At 45.5% G+C, this 15232-nt stretch overlaps 1 protein-coding gene across 1 annotated transcript in view; it reads right to left on the minus strand.

Moving 5' to 3' along the window:
• ccdc33 (coiled-coil domain containing 33) overlaps positions 1–15232 on the minus strand; it is a 364562-nt gene that overhangs the window by 56445 nt on the left and 292885 nt on the right. The window contains exon 15 of the mRNA XM_072282761.1: positions 15006–15063. Within this exon, the coding sequence (XP_072138862.1) occupies positions 15006–15063 (58 nt within the window). The remainder of the gene's footprint in view (positions 1–15005; positions 15064–15232) is intronic.

Genomic DNA, 15232 nt, shown 5'->3' on the forward strand with positions numbered 1-15232 from the left:
ATCACCCAGTTTAAAACCAAACTAAACAGGACAACCCTGTCCCCGGTGATTATTTCAAACTGAATTATCAGTTGATGATCTAATCAAAGCACTCATATGACAGCATAAATCATCAAAAGCAAAGCTCCTTCAGTTTACCAATATCATCATAACTCTGAGATTGGATTAGGACATTAAATTCACTTAAAGCTTTCCGTCCTTGTTACATTATGCGCAAGCTCTTTGTTTCCAGTGACTTGCTGTGTGTCCGAGCAGTTCATCAGATTACTTCAGCTGTCAGGCACGAGTTCAGCGCTGCACTGCGCAATGCTGAGCCCACATTCAATTATCTGATATCAAGGCTGAGGATCTGTCGGGTAATCAGAGAGTGCAGACAGGGGTCTGGCCCTTTGGCTCGGGTCTACCATCGGCCCTGGGATTGTGGCTCTGGCACAGGAGGTTCAGCAGCCTGAAGACCCACACTCAGCCCATTAGGACCAGCCTTTTCCGCTCCACTATCAGATTTCTGAACAGTCCATGAACTGCTCTACCTCTTTTGTATTATTTATTCATCTTATTTTATATTGTGACTTACTGTATAGTACCTTTTAATGTTACTGTACATCTGCCACAAAACAACAAATTTCATATGTCAGTGATAATAAACCTGATTGTGATTCCAAATAGCATCCTGCAAACCTCTTCTGCACCCTTTCTAAAGCCCCCATATTCTACTGAAGATCCAGCCTAACCAAGATATATATATCTGTGACATTAATCTCATTCTGAGTGTCCCGACCAATGAAGGCAAGCATGCCTTACGTCTTCTTAACCATCCTATCTACTATCTCCATCACAGGCTCAAGCCATGGATAGGAAAGTAGAAACTCAAGAAGGCGGCAGCCCTCATTAAGGACTCTCACCATCTAGAACATGGCCTCTGCTCGTTACTAACATCTGGGAGGAGGTACAGGAGACTGAAGACACACACTCAATGTGTTAGGAACAGCTTCTTCCCCTCCACCATCAGATTTCTGAATAGTCCATGAAGCCATGAACACGATCGTAATTTACCTGTCTTGCACTACTTGTTTAGATTAGATTATGAGGACACTCAGTCCTCGTTTATTGTCATTTAGAAATGCATGCATTAAAAAATGATACAACGTTCCTCCAGAATAATATCAGAAGAAAACACAGGACAAATCAAATTTGTTTTACATTGCATTGTAACTTATAGTATTGTAATTTGTTATGTATTGTATTGTACTGCTTGGGTGGCAGGGTGAAGTACGTCTCTACCAAAGGAAGTGTGAGGCACTCCTTCCCTCTGCTAGCCTACAGGTCACCCTTGGGCAAGGTGTAGCACCTTCTTTGCCCCCCCCACCCCCAATCAGGATCATGTGAACCCATGGGAGCAGATGGTGGATGGTCATATGAGTAGCTAGTGCATATCAGTTATGTGACCACGGACGCAGGACAATCTCTGCAGAGCATTGGTAACGGCTGGGGTCACCCATCTTGTAATGTCACTGCCCAGAAGAAGGCAAGGGCAAACCACTTCTGTAGAAAAATTTGCCAGGAACAATCATGGTCATGGAAAGACCGTGATCACCTATGTCATACAACAAGGCACATAGTGAATGAACAAATAAATTCTACTGCTACCATTAGAAAAACAAATCTCATGACATACTATATGTCAGTGATAATAAGCCTGATTCCAATTCTGATGCTCACTCAAGCCTGCTGGCTCTCAACGTCACGAAAGAATTGCATTATGAGTTCACTTTCTTGCCTTTAAGCTTAAAACACCAACCAACACAATGACACTATACGTCAGGGTGGCAGGGTGGTGCAGCAGGTAGTGCTGCTGCTTCATCAGGTTCAGTCCTGCCCTCCAGTGATATCCTTCCTTCCTTCCTTCCTTGCACCCTTATCTCCTGGTGGAGTCGTCAGGGGCGCCGTCATGACAAGCTTTGCACCAGTCTGTTCCATCTGTCGCGATTCTGTGCCAGAGCCTGGGTCACCGCAAATGTTTTCCCTATATATAGCCCTGGAAATTAAAAAGAACTGCGAATGCTGGGAAAACTGAAATAAAGACTGTGGGGACGGATGCAGAGTTAATATTTCAAGTCATCAGTTGCTAATGTCTGGTGCTGGAAGAGCAGAGGATGCTCTGAGAAACATGATAAAACACTTATTCTCAGGCACACAGCAGTGAATACAGAGTAGTAATTCCTTTGACTAACCTTGCAAAGGGTGGCAAGTTAGGGTAGCAGCTAGCGTAACACTTGACAGTGCCAGTGATCTGAGTTCAATTCCGCTGTTTTCTGTAAAGAGTTGGTACATTCTCACCGTAACTGCGTGGGTTTCCTCCGAGTGCCCCAGTTTCCTCCCATAGTCCAAAGACATACAGGCTAGTAGGTTCCTTACAGACAGCGGCGTGAATTGAACCCAGGTTGTAGGTGTTCTAACAGTGTTATATTAACCACTACACCACTGCACCATCCCAAAGCTCCCGTCAACTCTCCCGCTAGTTCACAAGCAGGTCCAGCATGCTATTGAAGGAACTGACCGAACTACCTGACCCACAGTTCACTATACTCCAGGGAGAAACTCCTGTTATAGGCAGAGGAAAGCAGCTGGAAGGGACATTCCATGTCCTAAGCAGTGATTGTCAAAATAAAGATGTCAGCTTGTCAAACCAAACTGCTCCCTTCCCCCAGCCTCAAGTGTACAAAGAGGACCAGCCCGTGAAAGCAGACATGAGATCAGGCAATGAGGTACAAGGTATTATCACACATCACTGCCATATCAAGGCCTCTCACAGCCTACAGAACTGGCAGCTGTTTATGTACAGGCTGTGACACTGAACTGATGAAGAGAAGACAAAACATCTCTTGGGGGAAGAATCCTGCAGGCTGGTTCTACAGCAAGAGAGAATTTCAGTGACATCACTGCACAGGATTTAAAAAGGCCATTTGTCTCACTCCCATCAGGGAGGAGAGCTATGTAATATTCACGCCAGGGACCCAGGACCACCAGACCCTAAAACAGTTACTTTCCCCAAGCTGTCAGGTTGATCAACACCTTCACCCACTAACCCACCCCACCACCACTACTTTATCATTTCCTATCAGAGTCATCTTAATGTATGTGCAGACACTCCTGTGCCTAATGTTACTTTATGTACTTATAATTAATCTATGTATACACCAGGGATTGCCAATCTTTTTTTTTTGCCATGAACTAATACCAGTAAGCAAAGAGTCCGTGGGCCCCAGGTTGGGAATCACTTGTATATAAGCCATCTTATGTATTTACGTTGATTGTGGTTTTTTATATTATTATTTTCTTTATCATATGGTTTTCTTTGGGCTGCATCAGATCCACAGTAACTATTATTTTGTTCTCCTGCACAATTCTGATTTGATGGAGGCAGACGTGAGAGCACGGAGGAACATCTGGTGAAACTTCTGAAATGCCTGTTTCGCTGCTGCTGCTACTGTGTGATCTGAAATCTCCGGAGGGGAAGGCCCCGAGTCCTCGGCTTTGCCTATTGCTTGGCGGCCGGGGCGGGGTCGAAGCGCTCGGCAGAGATGGTGCTCGATGCTCGGTGTCGGGGGCTGGTCAGAGGCTCGAAGTTTTCGGACGGACTCAGAGTCGGGTGCTTCTGGGACGTTGCATCGGCAAGTTTGCAGCGCTGGAAGCTCATGGCAGGGAGAGTTTCTCCCCTCTACCGTCTGCGTGAGATGTTGGGGCTATCGGACTTTGAGACTTTCTTTTACCGTGCCCACGGTCTGCTCTTATCAAATTATGGTATTGCTTTGCACTGTTGTAACTATAAGTTATAATTATGTGGTTTTTGTCAGTTTTAGTCTTGGTCTGTCTTGTGTTTCTGTGGTATCATACTGGAGGAACATTGTATCATTTTTTAATGCATGCATTTCTAAATGACAATAAACGAGGACTGAGTGTCCTCATACTCTAATCTAATCTAATCCTTTACACTTGTGTACTGGAACATAAAACAATCCCGAATCTTTTGCACTTTTTGCATTCTCAGGGTATCCCAAAACTTTATAAGATCATAAGACATACGAGCAGAATTAGGCCATTCAGTCCATTGATTCTGTACTTCCATTCAATCATGGCTTATTTTTCTCAGATTTAAATTCAGATTTATTTATTTATCAAATGTAGATCGAATCATACACTGAAAAGCATTGTTTAAGTTAACAACCAACATGTCCAAGGATATGCTTGGGGTGGTCCAGAAGTAGGTGGCACAACAGCATAGTGGTTAGCGTAATGCCATTACAGAACCAGCGATCACTGTTTGGGGTTCAATTCCCGCTGCTGCCTGTAAGGAGTTTGTATGTTCTCCCCATGACTGCATGGGTTTCGTCCGGGTACTCCGGTTTCCTCCCACATTCCGGAGTAGGTTTGTTAATTGGTCACATGGTTGTAGTTGCGTGGTCCAAGCTCGTACAGCCACGAGGGCCTGCTACTGTGTTGTGTCTCTAACCATACATTCCAGTGCCAACACAGCACGTCCACAATGCTCAGCAGAACCACACAGAACACAAACAACACAGCAAAGACAGCAAGCGAAGCCCTGTTTCTCCTCCCTATGACCCACCCACCCACGCACATACACATGTTCTCCTTCAACCCCATTCTCATGCCTTCTCCCCGTAACCTCTGACGCCCTCACTAATCAAGAACCTATCGATATCCGCTCTAAATATACCCAGTGACAGCCTCCACAGCCATCTGTGGCAATGAATTCCACAGATTCACGATCCCCTGGCTAAAGAAATTCCTCCTCATCTCTGTTTTAAAGCCACACCCTTCTATTTTGATGATGAGCCCTGTGGTCTCAGACTCCCCCACTACTGGGAACATCCTCTTCATGTCCACTCTAAAGAAACAGGCCCTTCAGCCCAATTCATGCCATGCTAAGAAAGGCGACTTCCTGAGCTTGTCCTACTTTCCTTTCCGTGTCCAGGGAAAAATCTGGGAGGAATATAGGCCAAACTCAGACAAACGGGACTAGCTTAGATGGGAAAATTGGCCAGCATCGAGGAGTTGGGATGAAAGGCCTTTTCTCCATACTGAATTGTTCAATGACTCTAATTAGCTTAACAATCCATTTGTTGTTGGGTGAGATATAAACACTGATCCCAGGAATAATCCACCCACTTTTCTTTGAATTCTCCAAGAGAACCACGACATGATGATGGCGCTAAACAACAACTCCTTTGCTTGCATCTTTGGAAACAGATCTATTTCTATCTTTAATATCTCTTTTTACCCTTTTCAGAGTTACACTCTGACTTCAGTTCTTTGCGGGAATGGGACCTGCTCTCAGGGCCTCACGACCAGCCGCTTTTTGATGTCCCAAGGATGCGGCCTGGAAGACAAGCACACCTTCAGGGTGCCAGATTTTTGTGGTTCTGAAGACGGGCTGACTCAAGGCCGGTGCTCCTGACTGAGGCGTCGCAGGAGAACACGGAATATTGGGAGCAGCGGGTGAGCTGCCATGGGCTGTGTGTCCAGAGACCGGAGCCTTGGGGCCAACTCTCTGGGCACAGAGCTCAGAAAAAGCAAAGGAACAGGCTTCTAACATCAGAAATCAGCAAGTTGTTTGTTATGCATCCTCTCTCACTGTGAAACGGGACACCTCTGTTTCCCTTATTAGAGAGAGAGAGACCCTGTGGTATGTTGAATTACTGGGTGAACAAGTAGTCTTTGGGGTACTGCAAGTCTGTATCTTTATTGACACTCGAGCAGTCAGTGGGGGTCACTGGTTGGGGAGGTCATTGCCTTGCTACTGCTTGTGCATGCGAGGAGGGAGCTGGGGGTGCTTTGGGGTTCTAACATTTAACTGTCATTCATTCTTTGGGGCACTCATCTGTTTTCATGGATGTTTGAGAAGAAAAAGAATTTCAAGATGTACAAATGTTTGTATATTGTATACATTTCTCTGACATTAAATGTACCTATTGAAACTTTGTCATGGTTTGGAGTCAAGGCTTTATGCTTTGGCTCTTGGTAGGGTCATCCATGCCAGACAGGTCAAAGAGTAAAGGCCAAACTAAGAGTGGTCCACAGTTCCTCCAGTTTTGGGGGTTCAGCTCAGGGCTGGCAACACTGATAAATAAAACAAAAATTGTTACAGAAACACCAGTGAAGAATCCTTCTACATCTGAGTGGCCAAGGGCAAATGGAGATGGAGGATCTTCATTGCTGCCCTAAATGCCAGTGGTGTAACAGGCAATAAGTAAGCCAGTTTTCTTTCAACAGCACAAGGGGGTCTTTTACACTCATCCACGTGGATGAGCAGGGTCTTGGTTTGACATCTCCTTTGAAAGCTCTCCTATGGTACGTGCTTCCGCAGTGGTTGTGTGGCTGTGATGTTTAAACCTAGCCCTGCCTTCTCCTTCAGCGGGAGGTAAAACGTCCCCTGGACACAATTTCATGGGATGTGAACATCTCGAGCAATGCCACCGTTTATTATCCACCTGAAGGGGGCAGGAAAGAGTCAGCCATATTGGTGTGTTTGGAGTCATATGTCAGCCATTGAGGAGACGAAGGTTAGCAGTCAAAGAACAGCTTGTCTGCCAGGGGCAGAGATTGTGACAGGTATACTAATGATGAATCAAAGGTACAGCATAGGTACATGGATAATAAGAACTAGGAGCAGGAGAAGGCATCTGTCCCACTGAGCTCATTCCGCCATTCAACAAGATCACGGCTGATCTGGCTGTGGACTCAGTTCCACCTACTTGCCTTTTCCCCATAACCCTTTATTCCCTGAAGAACATCAGTGAAACAAACAGATGCTTCTCCATGGTATCCCAGGGAACAGTCACCATTTGACCAATTGAAGCACAGAAAAGTCTGGTTATCGCTCCTGTGAGACAGTGGTCACTGGGTGTATATGTTGTCATCTCTTCTGAATCCCAGGTAACATCAGATTACAACATTTTCTTTTGTCACAGTCAGTTTCATTTTACCTGTAGCTCAGTGGAACACTGAGAGATTGCTGTGGTATCTGAAGTGCTGAATAACTCCTTCATGGACTCTGTCAGTAAGCCTACTGCCTGTTATGCCATTGGCGTTTAAGACAGCAATGAAGGTCCTCCATCTCTAGTGGTTTCAGGGGTTCCTTTATTGTGTCAGTAACTCAGTTTTCACTACTGTCAGTCCGGGTGGAAACTCAGGAATACCGTTGTACACAGATGTAGGATTATTCATTGGAGTTTCCATAACGATTTTGTTTTACCAGTCAGGTGTGTTAGCCCTGAGCAAAACCCCCGAACCTGGAGGACCGGTGGACCACTCTTAGTCTGGAAAATACCCTTTGACCCGTTGGCGTGGGTGACCCAACCAAGAGCCAAAGTATAAAGCCCTGACTCCAGCCAGCATAGCTCTCCAGGTCACTCAGGCATGCAAGCTTCCAAACCCTATGATAAGGTTGCAGGTCTGTTAGTAAAGCAGACAGCATAATCAAAGACCCTTCCAGCCCTGCATATTCCCTCCTCGAGGCACCCCTGCCCCATTCCATCGGGGTGAAGATACAAAACATTGAAAACTTACACCACCAGGCTGAAGGACAGCTTCTATCTCACTGCACAAAGATTCTTTCCCACTCTAAGATTCTTGACCAGCTTTCGTGTACGATAAAGATGAATTTGTGAGTACATCATTTACCCCGTTAGGGCCCTTGCACTTTACTCTTTCTCTGCACTGCACTGTCTCTGTAACAGTTTATTCTGCATTCTGTTATTCCTCTTCCCTTGTACTGATGTGATGAAATTGTATGGATGGCATGCAGAGCAAAGCTCAGTACTGGGACAACTATAAACCAGCTTCACAGTTCCAGTTCCATTTTGTTATATTGATACGATACACAACAGGTGCTGAGGTTCAACTAACAAACCATGCTATTGGTTAAGGCAACATCCTGCAATATTGTTTAATATCCCCGTTAATTAGCTCCCGACTTTTATGCTCTTCATCAAACACTCAAAGAGGGTTAAAAGAATCGAGTGCTCCATTAAGGAATCCCCTGAACACACATTCCATGATTGCAACACTGCACTGGCTTGCTATAGATATCACTTTCCCCGATTGGCAAGCAAATTAACTATACAATGAAATTAATTAATAGAACTAATTCATCCAATTTTCGTAGACAGTATGGGAATAAATTTATCCCTCCCTCCCAGCTACATGACAGATGTAGATTCCCTGCCTAACACTTGCTCCCAGAACAAATGAGGGACAAGGGGGAGGAGGAGAAGGGTAGGAAGAGAGGGGAGGGACAGCACAAGAGAGAGAGGAGAGGGGGGAGGAAGAGAGCGGACAGAGGGAGGAGGAGAAGAGAGGGAAGGGGAGAACAGACAGGGGAGAGAAGGGAAGGGAGGGAAGGGGAAGAGGAGAGGAGAGGGGAAGGCGAGGGAGAAGAGAGAAGGGAGACAGGAGAGTGAAGAGAGAAGGGAGGGGGAGGGTGAAGGAAGGGAAGGGAAGGAGGAGAGAGGACATGGATGGGAGGGGAAAGTGGACAAGGGAGAGAAGGTAGGGGAGGGAGGAGAAGGGGAGAAGGGAGGTGAGCAGGGAAGGAGTGAGAGGGGAGGGGGATTGTGAAGGGAGGGTGGTGGAGAGTCGAGTAGAGGGGAGAAGGGTAGGAGGGAAGGGGAGAAGGGAAGTGAGGGAGGGGGATTGGGAGGGGAGGGGGGAGGGAGGGGGAGGTAGATAGGGCAGGGAGAGGAGAGGAGAGAGGAGTGGAGGGAGGAGAGGAAGATGGAGGAGGAGGGGGCGAGAAAGAGAGGGAGGGGAGGGGGAGGGAGAGGGCATGGGAGAAGAAGAGGAAAGGGAGGGGAGAGAGAGAGGGAGAGGAAGGGGAAAGGGAGGAGTGGAAGAAGGGAAGCTAGGAAAGGGGAGGTAGATAAGGGAGGGAGGGGGAGGGGAGGAGGACAGAGAGGGAGGAGGAGATGGATATGGGAGAGGAAGACAGGGGCAGGGAAGAGAGGGGAGAAGGGAGGGAAGGGGAGAGGAAGGGAGAGAGGAAGGAGAGGGGAGAGAGTGGGAGCTGGAGAGGGATAGGTTTGAGGGAGGGGAGGGGAAAGGGAAGGTGGTACAGTTTGGGGGAGAGTTTGTGGGGGGAGGGTTTGAGAGTGTGGTAGAAGGGAGGGTTTGAGGGAGGGAGGGGGGATAGAGGGGAGGAATGAGGTGCAAGTATGGCGGGTGGGAACAAGGGGGGGAACGAAGGAGTGTGAATGAGAGGGAGGGGAAGGGAGCGAGTGGGAGAAAGGAGTGGAGGGAATGAGTGAACAGGAGGGAGGGGGAGAAGGGAGCAGAGGTGCTGGCAGAGGAGGGTAGAAGGGGGAATAGTGAGGAGGATGAAAGAGAGAGGGAGTGGGAGAGAATGAAGAGTGAGAGAGAAGGATGGGAGGGAGAGGGGACATTCCTCTCAAAGTGGGAGCCATAACAATCTGCCGACTGTAACAGTTAACATTGGACCGGGTCTTCAGCTGTACTGCCCTCACTCTAGAGTTGTACAACGTGTCTGCAGGGATTGAGGGTTGGAGCTACAGAGGAGACTCCAACAAATAATAATAAAAATTTGGGGATTTTCCACTAGCTTCACAACTTTTATTATACAGTTTCAAAGAATGGGCTAAGTAAATATATAGTTTATGTACATTAACTCTGCATATTATCGGAATTTGTAACCCCTAATAGCAGTGTGTACAAACTGTTCAGCCCACTGCTGTACAATCTGCTCACAAATAACTACATAGCCAGATACTTGAGTATTAACGTTGTCAAGTTCTCTGGTGAGCATAAGAACATAAGATATAGGAGTTGAATTAGGCCATTTGGCCCATTGCATTTGCTCCACCATTTCATCATGGCTGATCCAATTTTCCTCTCAGCACCAATCTCCTGCTTTCTCCCCTTATCCCTTCATTCCCTGACCAATCAAGAATCTATCAACCTCTCCCTTAAATATACATAAGACTTGGCCTCCACAGCTGCCTGTGACAAAGAATTCCACAAATTCACCACCAAATTCCACCTCATCTCTGTACTAAAATCTCACTCCTCTATTCTGAGACTGTGTTCTCTGGTCTTAGACTCTCCCATCATAGGAAACATCCTCTTCACATCCACACTATCAAGGCCTTTCACCATTTGATGGGTTTCAATGAGGTCAATCCTCATTCTTCTGAATTCTAGTGAATACAAGCTCAGAGCCATTGAATGCTCTTCATATGACAAGCCATTCAATCCTGGAATCAGTTTTATAAACTTCCTTTGAACCTGCTCCAGTTTCAGCACATCCTTTCTAAGATAAGAGGCCCAAACCTGCTGACCATACTCCAAGTAAGGCCTCACCAGTGCTTTATAAATTCTCTACGTCACATCCTTGCTTTTATATTCTGGTCTTCTTGAAATGAATACTAACTTTGCATTTTCCTTCCTCACCATAGACTCAACCTGCAAATTAACCATTAGAGAATTCTGCACAAGGATTCCCAAGTCCCTTCGTATCTCAGTTTTTTTGTATTTTCTCTCCATTTAAAAAATAATTAACCTTTTCATTTCTTCTCCCAAAGTGCATGACCATACACTTCCCAACACTGTATTCCATCTGCATTTCTTTGCCCATTCTCCTAACCTGTCTAATTCCATCTGTAGCCTCTTAACTTCCTCAAAATGACCTGCCCCTCCACCTATCTTCATATCATCTGCAGACTTTGCAACAAAGCCAACAATTCCATCATCCAAATCACTGACAAATAACGTAATAAGAATCGGTCTCAACAGAGACCCCTGAGGAACACCACTAGTCACCAGCAGCCAACCAGAAAAGGCTCTCTTAATTCCTACTCTTTGCCTGCTGCTAATTTGCCATTGCTTTATCCATGCTAGAATCCTTCCTGTAATAACATGGGCTCATAGATTGTTACGCTACCTCATATGTGGCACTTTGCCAAAGGCCTTCAAAAATCCAAATATACAACATCAACCAATTCTACTTTGTCTATTCTGCTTTCTATTTCTTCTAAGAATTCCAACAGATTTGTCAGGCAAGATTTTTCCTTGAGGAAACCATGCTAAATACAGTTTAACCATGTGCCTCCAAGTATCCTGAGATCTTATCCTTAAAAATTGATTCCAACATCTTCCCAACCACTGAGGCCATACTAAATGGCCTATAGTTTCCTTTCTTCTGCCTCCCTCCTTTCTTGAAGAGTGGAGTGACATTTGCAATGACACTATGGTGGTAGGGCTCATCCCCAACAATGATGATGTGGCCTGCAGGGAGGAGATGGAAAAGCCTGAGGCCTGGTGCCAGGCAAATAACCTCCCTCAATGTCAGCAACAGTAGAGCTACTAGGATTTGATGTTTCGATCCCTATGGTAAGTTGGCACTCTCGATGTTGGCAGTGGGTTTAGAGTGGTGACAAGGAGGACAAAGGAGATGGTTATCAACTTCAGGAGAACTCACCACTGACACTGGGGGGACAGCAATGGAAAATGCAAGCAGTACCAAACTCCTAGGAGTTCACATCACACACAACCTACATGGTCCCAGCACAAATCCTGCACAATCAGGAAAGCTCACCAATGCCTCTACTTTCAAAAGAAGCTGAAGAGAATTTGACTATGCACATGCATACACATTCTACAGGTGCACAGCAGGGAGAATCCTAACAAGCTGTATCACTGCTTGGCACGGAAACTGCACTGCAGCGGACAGGACAGCTCTAAAATGGGTAGTCAAAATTGTCCAACGCATCACTGGCACCAACCTATCCATCATCAAGGACGTATATATGAAAAAGGCCAGTAACATCAATGAAGCATCTCACTCACCCACCCACCCAACCTGCTCATGGACTGTTTGTCCCACTCCCATCAGGCAGGAGGCTATGTAGCATCCACGTCAAGACCACCAGACTCAAAAACAGTTACTTTGCTCAAGCAGTAAGGCTGATCAACACCCCCACCCACTTAGCCAGCCCCACCATGACTACTTTATCATTTCATGTCAGTCACCTAATATACAGACATTCCTGCAGCTAGCGTCACTTTATAGACATATAATCAATCTATGTACAGTATATAAATGATCTTGTGTATTTATATTTATTGTTTTTTATTATTATTGCATTCTTTGTCTTATGTGGGGGTTATTTTGTGCTGCACTGGATCTGGAGTAACAATTATTTCGTCTCCTTTGTGCTCATGTACTGGAAATGACATTAAACAATCTTGAACATGTGAGAGACATAAGCCACTCAGAGAAGGTGTCTCCACAGACTGCCACTACACAGTCTGCTGTTGCAGAGATTATAACATCTCATCACACACCACACCATGGGTTGGTAAGGAGTCTAACTGTAACTCTCAGTGAAAAAATGGCTGGACGTGATGTTAGTGCACTGTGCACTGGTCTCTGGACTGGCTCTTTGGGAGAATCCTTTTGTTTAACGATGAAAAGATGCAGCAAATTTAAGCAGCAATTTCTCTCCCGTGTGGGCCCACACTGAACACATACTCAGAGTACAGTAATCTAGACCAGTGCCATTAATGGACACACTCCAACCTGTTCCTGTGTCGAAGAGTTCAATGGTTCACTGAACCCTGTCAGGGACCAGCTCCGGATACTCTTGTGCCCAGCATAGCCTGCTTGCCCCAAAGACAGAACACAGTTGTGTGCCCCCACAGTGCAGCCACCAGGTACACAGCACTTAGCAACTCCCTTAAACTTTTCTCCTCTCACTCTAATAGTTTACATTTCCATAAGATCATAAAACATAGGAGAACTAGGCCATTCAGCCCAGTGGTCCCCAACCAACAGGCCACGAGGAAACGATATGATTTGGCAATATGAAACTTGGTTGAACTTGAACACCACCCCCCGCCACCCCTGGTGGTCGGTCCGCAAAAATATTGTCAATATTAAACTGGTCCATGGAGCAAAAAATGTTCGGAACCTCTGATTTAGCCCACTGAGTTTACTCTGCCATTCCATCATGGCTGATTTATCATCTCTCTCCACCCCATTTTCCTGCCCTCTCTCCACCCCATTTTCCTGCCCTCTCTCCACCCCATTCTCCTTCCCTCTCTCTATAACCTTTGAAACCCTTACTAATCAAGAACTTATCAACCTCCACTTTAAATAAAGTGACTAAAGAAATTCCTCCTCATCTCTACTGTAAAGGTATAACCCTTTATTCTGAGGCTGTGCCTTCGGGTTCTAGGTTCCACACTATAGGAAATATCCTTTCCATGCCCACTCTATATAGTCCTTTCAATATTTGATATGTTTCAATGAGATCCCCCTCATTCTAAACTCCAGCGTGTACAGATCCAGAGCCATCAAATGCTCCTCATACATAAACCCTTTCAATCTCAGGAACATTCTAGTGAGCCTCTCCAATGCCAGCACATCTTTTCTCAGACAAGGGGCCCAAAACTGCTCACAATATTCCAAGTGTGGTCTGTCCAATGACTTATAAAGCCTCAGCTTTATTACTGTGAGAACACTGAGTTTACTGCAAGTGAGAGACAGTCACAGTCACAGTGCAGGAAATATGGAGCCCAATTTTCAGAGCAAGATCCCACAATCAATCAGCAGCACTGTACAAGGAACACACACAAAATGCTGGGGGAGCTCAGCAGGCCAGGCAACATCTATGGAAAAGAGTACAGTCGACATTTCGAGCTGAGACCCTTCGGACAGGATTTCCAGCATCTACAGGTTTTCTCTGGTTTAGAACTGTACAAGGATTAGCTGAGCTCCTGCAGTGCTGTACTTTGAAATAAAAACAATACTACAGGTGCTAGAAAACTGAAATTAAAACAGAAAATGTTAGAGACACTCAGCAGGCCAGTCAGTATCTGAGGAGAGACAAAAAGAATGAAAGATTCAAGGTTCAAGTTTAGTTATCACATGTACATCGAAACATACAGTGAAAGGCATCATCTTGTGTTAACAATGAAGCAGATTGAAGTCCATTTGTCGGAAGCGAGAAAGGGCGAAAACAAGTCAATTTTAATATTCCAAAAAGGTGGGGAGGAGATAGGACAAAAGAGACATCATTGATGGGTGACAACAGGGTTGCAATGAGGACAGGTTGCAGAAGCCACCTGTGTGAATAGGATGGGGGAGAGCAGAGAGGGAGAGGGAGAGGGAGTTTAATTGTCATTTGACCATACACATATATAGAGCCAAATGAAACATCCTTCCCCTGAGGCCAAGGTGCAAAACACAGTACACAGTGTCACACAGAGCACATATAGTTGCAATAACACAAAGTAGTATCAGCATAAGTTCTTGAGTGGCATGGTCTGAAGATTGATGGTATATGGGATATTGTCCTGCAGCCATGTTTCTGCAAGAACAAGCATGTAGCAGTTCCTCATCTCATGCTGGGTCAGCTACAGACTAAGGCAATTTAGTTTGTCTTCCAGGGAGCAAGCACTGGAGGGCAGCATGGATGGGAGATTTGGCCAGATATCAGGCTGCTCTCCAGTGTTCGCTGCAAGTGAACAAAAGGGCAGTTAAACAGTAAAAATATGAAGGAACACAGAAGCTGCAAAATGCAGAGCTGGAGCCAAGGACGGCTATGCTAACAGAAAGAGAAAAAACTGAGCTAATATCATGGATGGATTACTTTCAAGACAAATCGGCAGTTCTGACATAAACAGAGAAAGTCAGTTACTTTTAGAATGCACTTTTAGTCTGGAAGACTGCAACAGGGTCAGGCAGAATGTAAGATGCTGTTCCTCAAACATACAGTAGCCCTTATTATAACAGTGCAGTATCTCACAATACTGAAAGATGGGTCTGAGTACTGCCTGGTCTTTGAGTATTCCCAGCATTTTCTGTTATATTGTATACACAGATGAGATGGTTACAAAAGGATAAAGAAGCGCATTCCACTGAGTTGGCTTAATATTCCAAGGCATTGGAAGTCTGTCTAACGTACACTCACCTGGGCTTCATGGTGAGTGATTTCCTGGTTTCCAATATCATCCTCAGTTGTAGACTCCCTGCAGAACAAGAGAGGGGTTCAGAAATAGAAACTGCTTCAAGTTGAGGACCCAAAACCCCATCTTTGTGTGCCATTTTCAACAAGGAAAATTGACAAGTCCCTTCACATATCCTTTGTGAGGAGATTGAGCAAAAGGATAATAAAAAGGATACAATAACAAAGAGAAG

This window comes from Mobula birostris, chromosome 18, assembly GCF_030028105.1.
Source record: "Mobula birostris isolate sMobBir1 chromosome 18, sMobBir1.hap1, whole genome shotgun sequence".
NCBI classification, from domain to species: Eukaryota; Metazoa; Chordata; class Chondrichthyes; order Myliobatiformes; family Myliobatidae; genus Mobula; species Mobula birostris.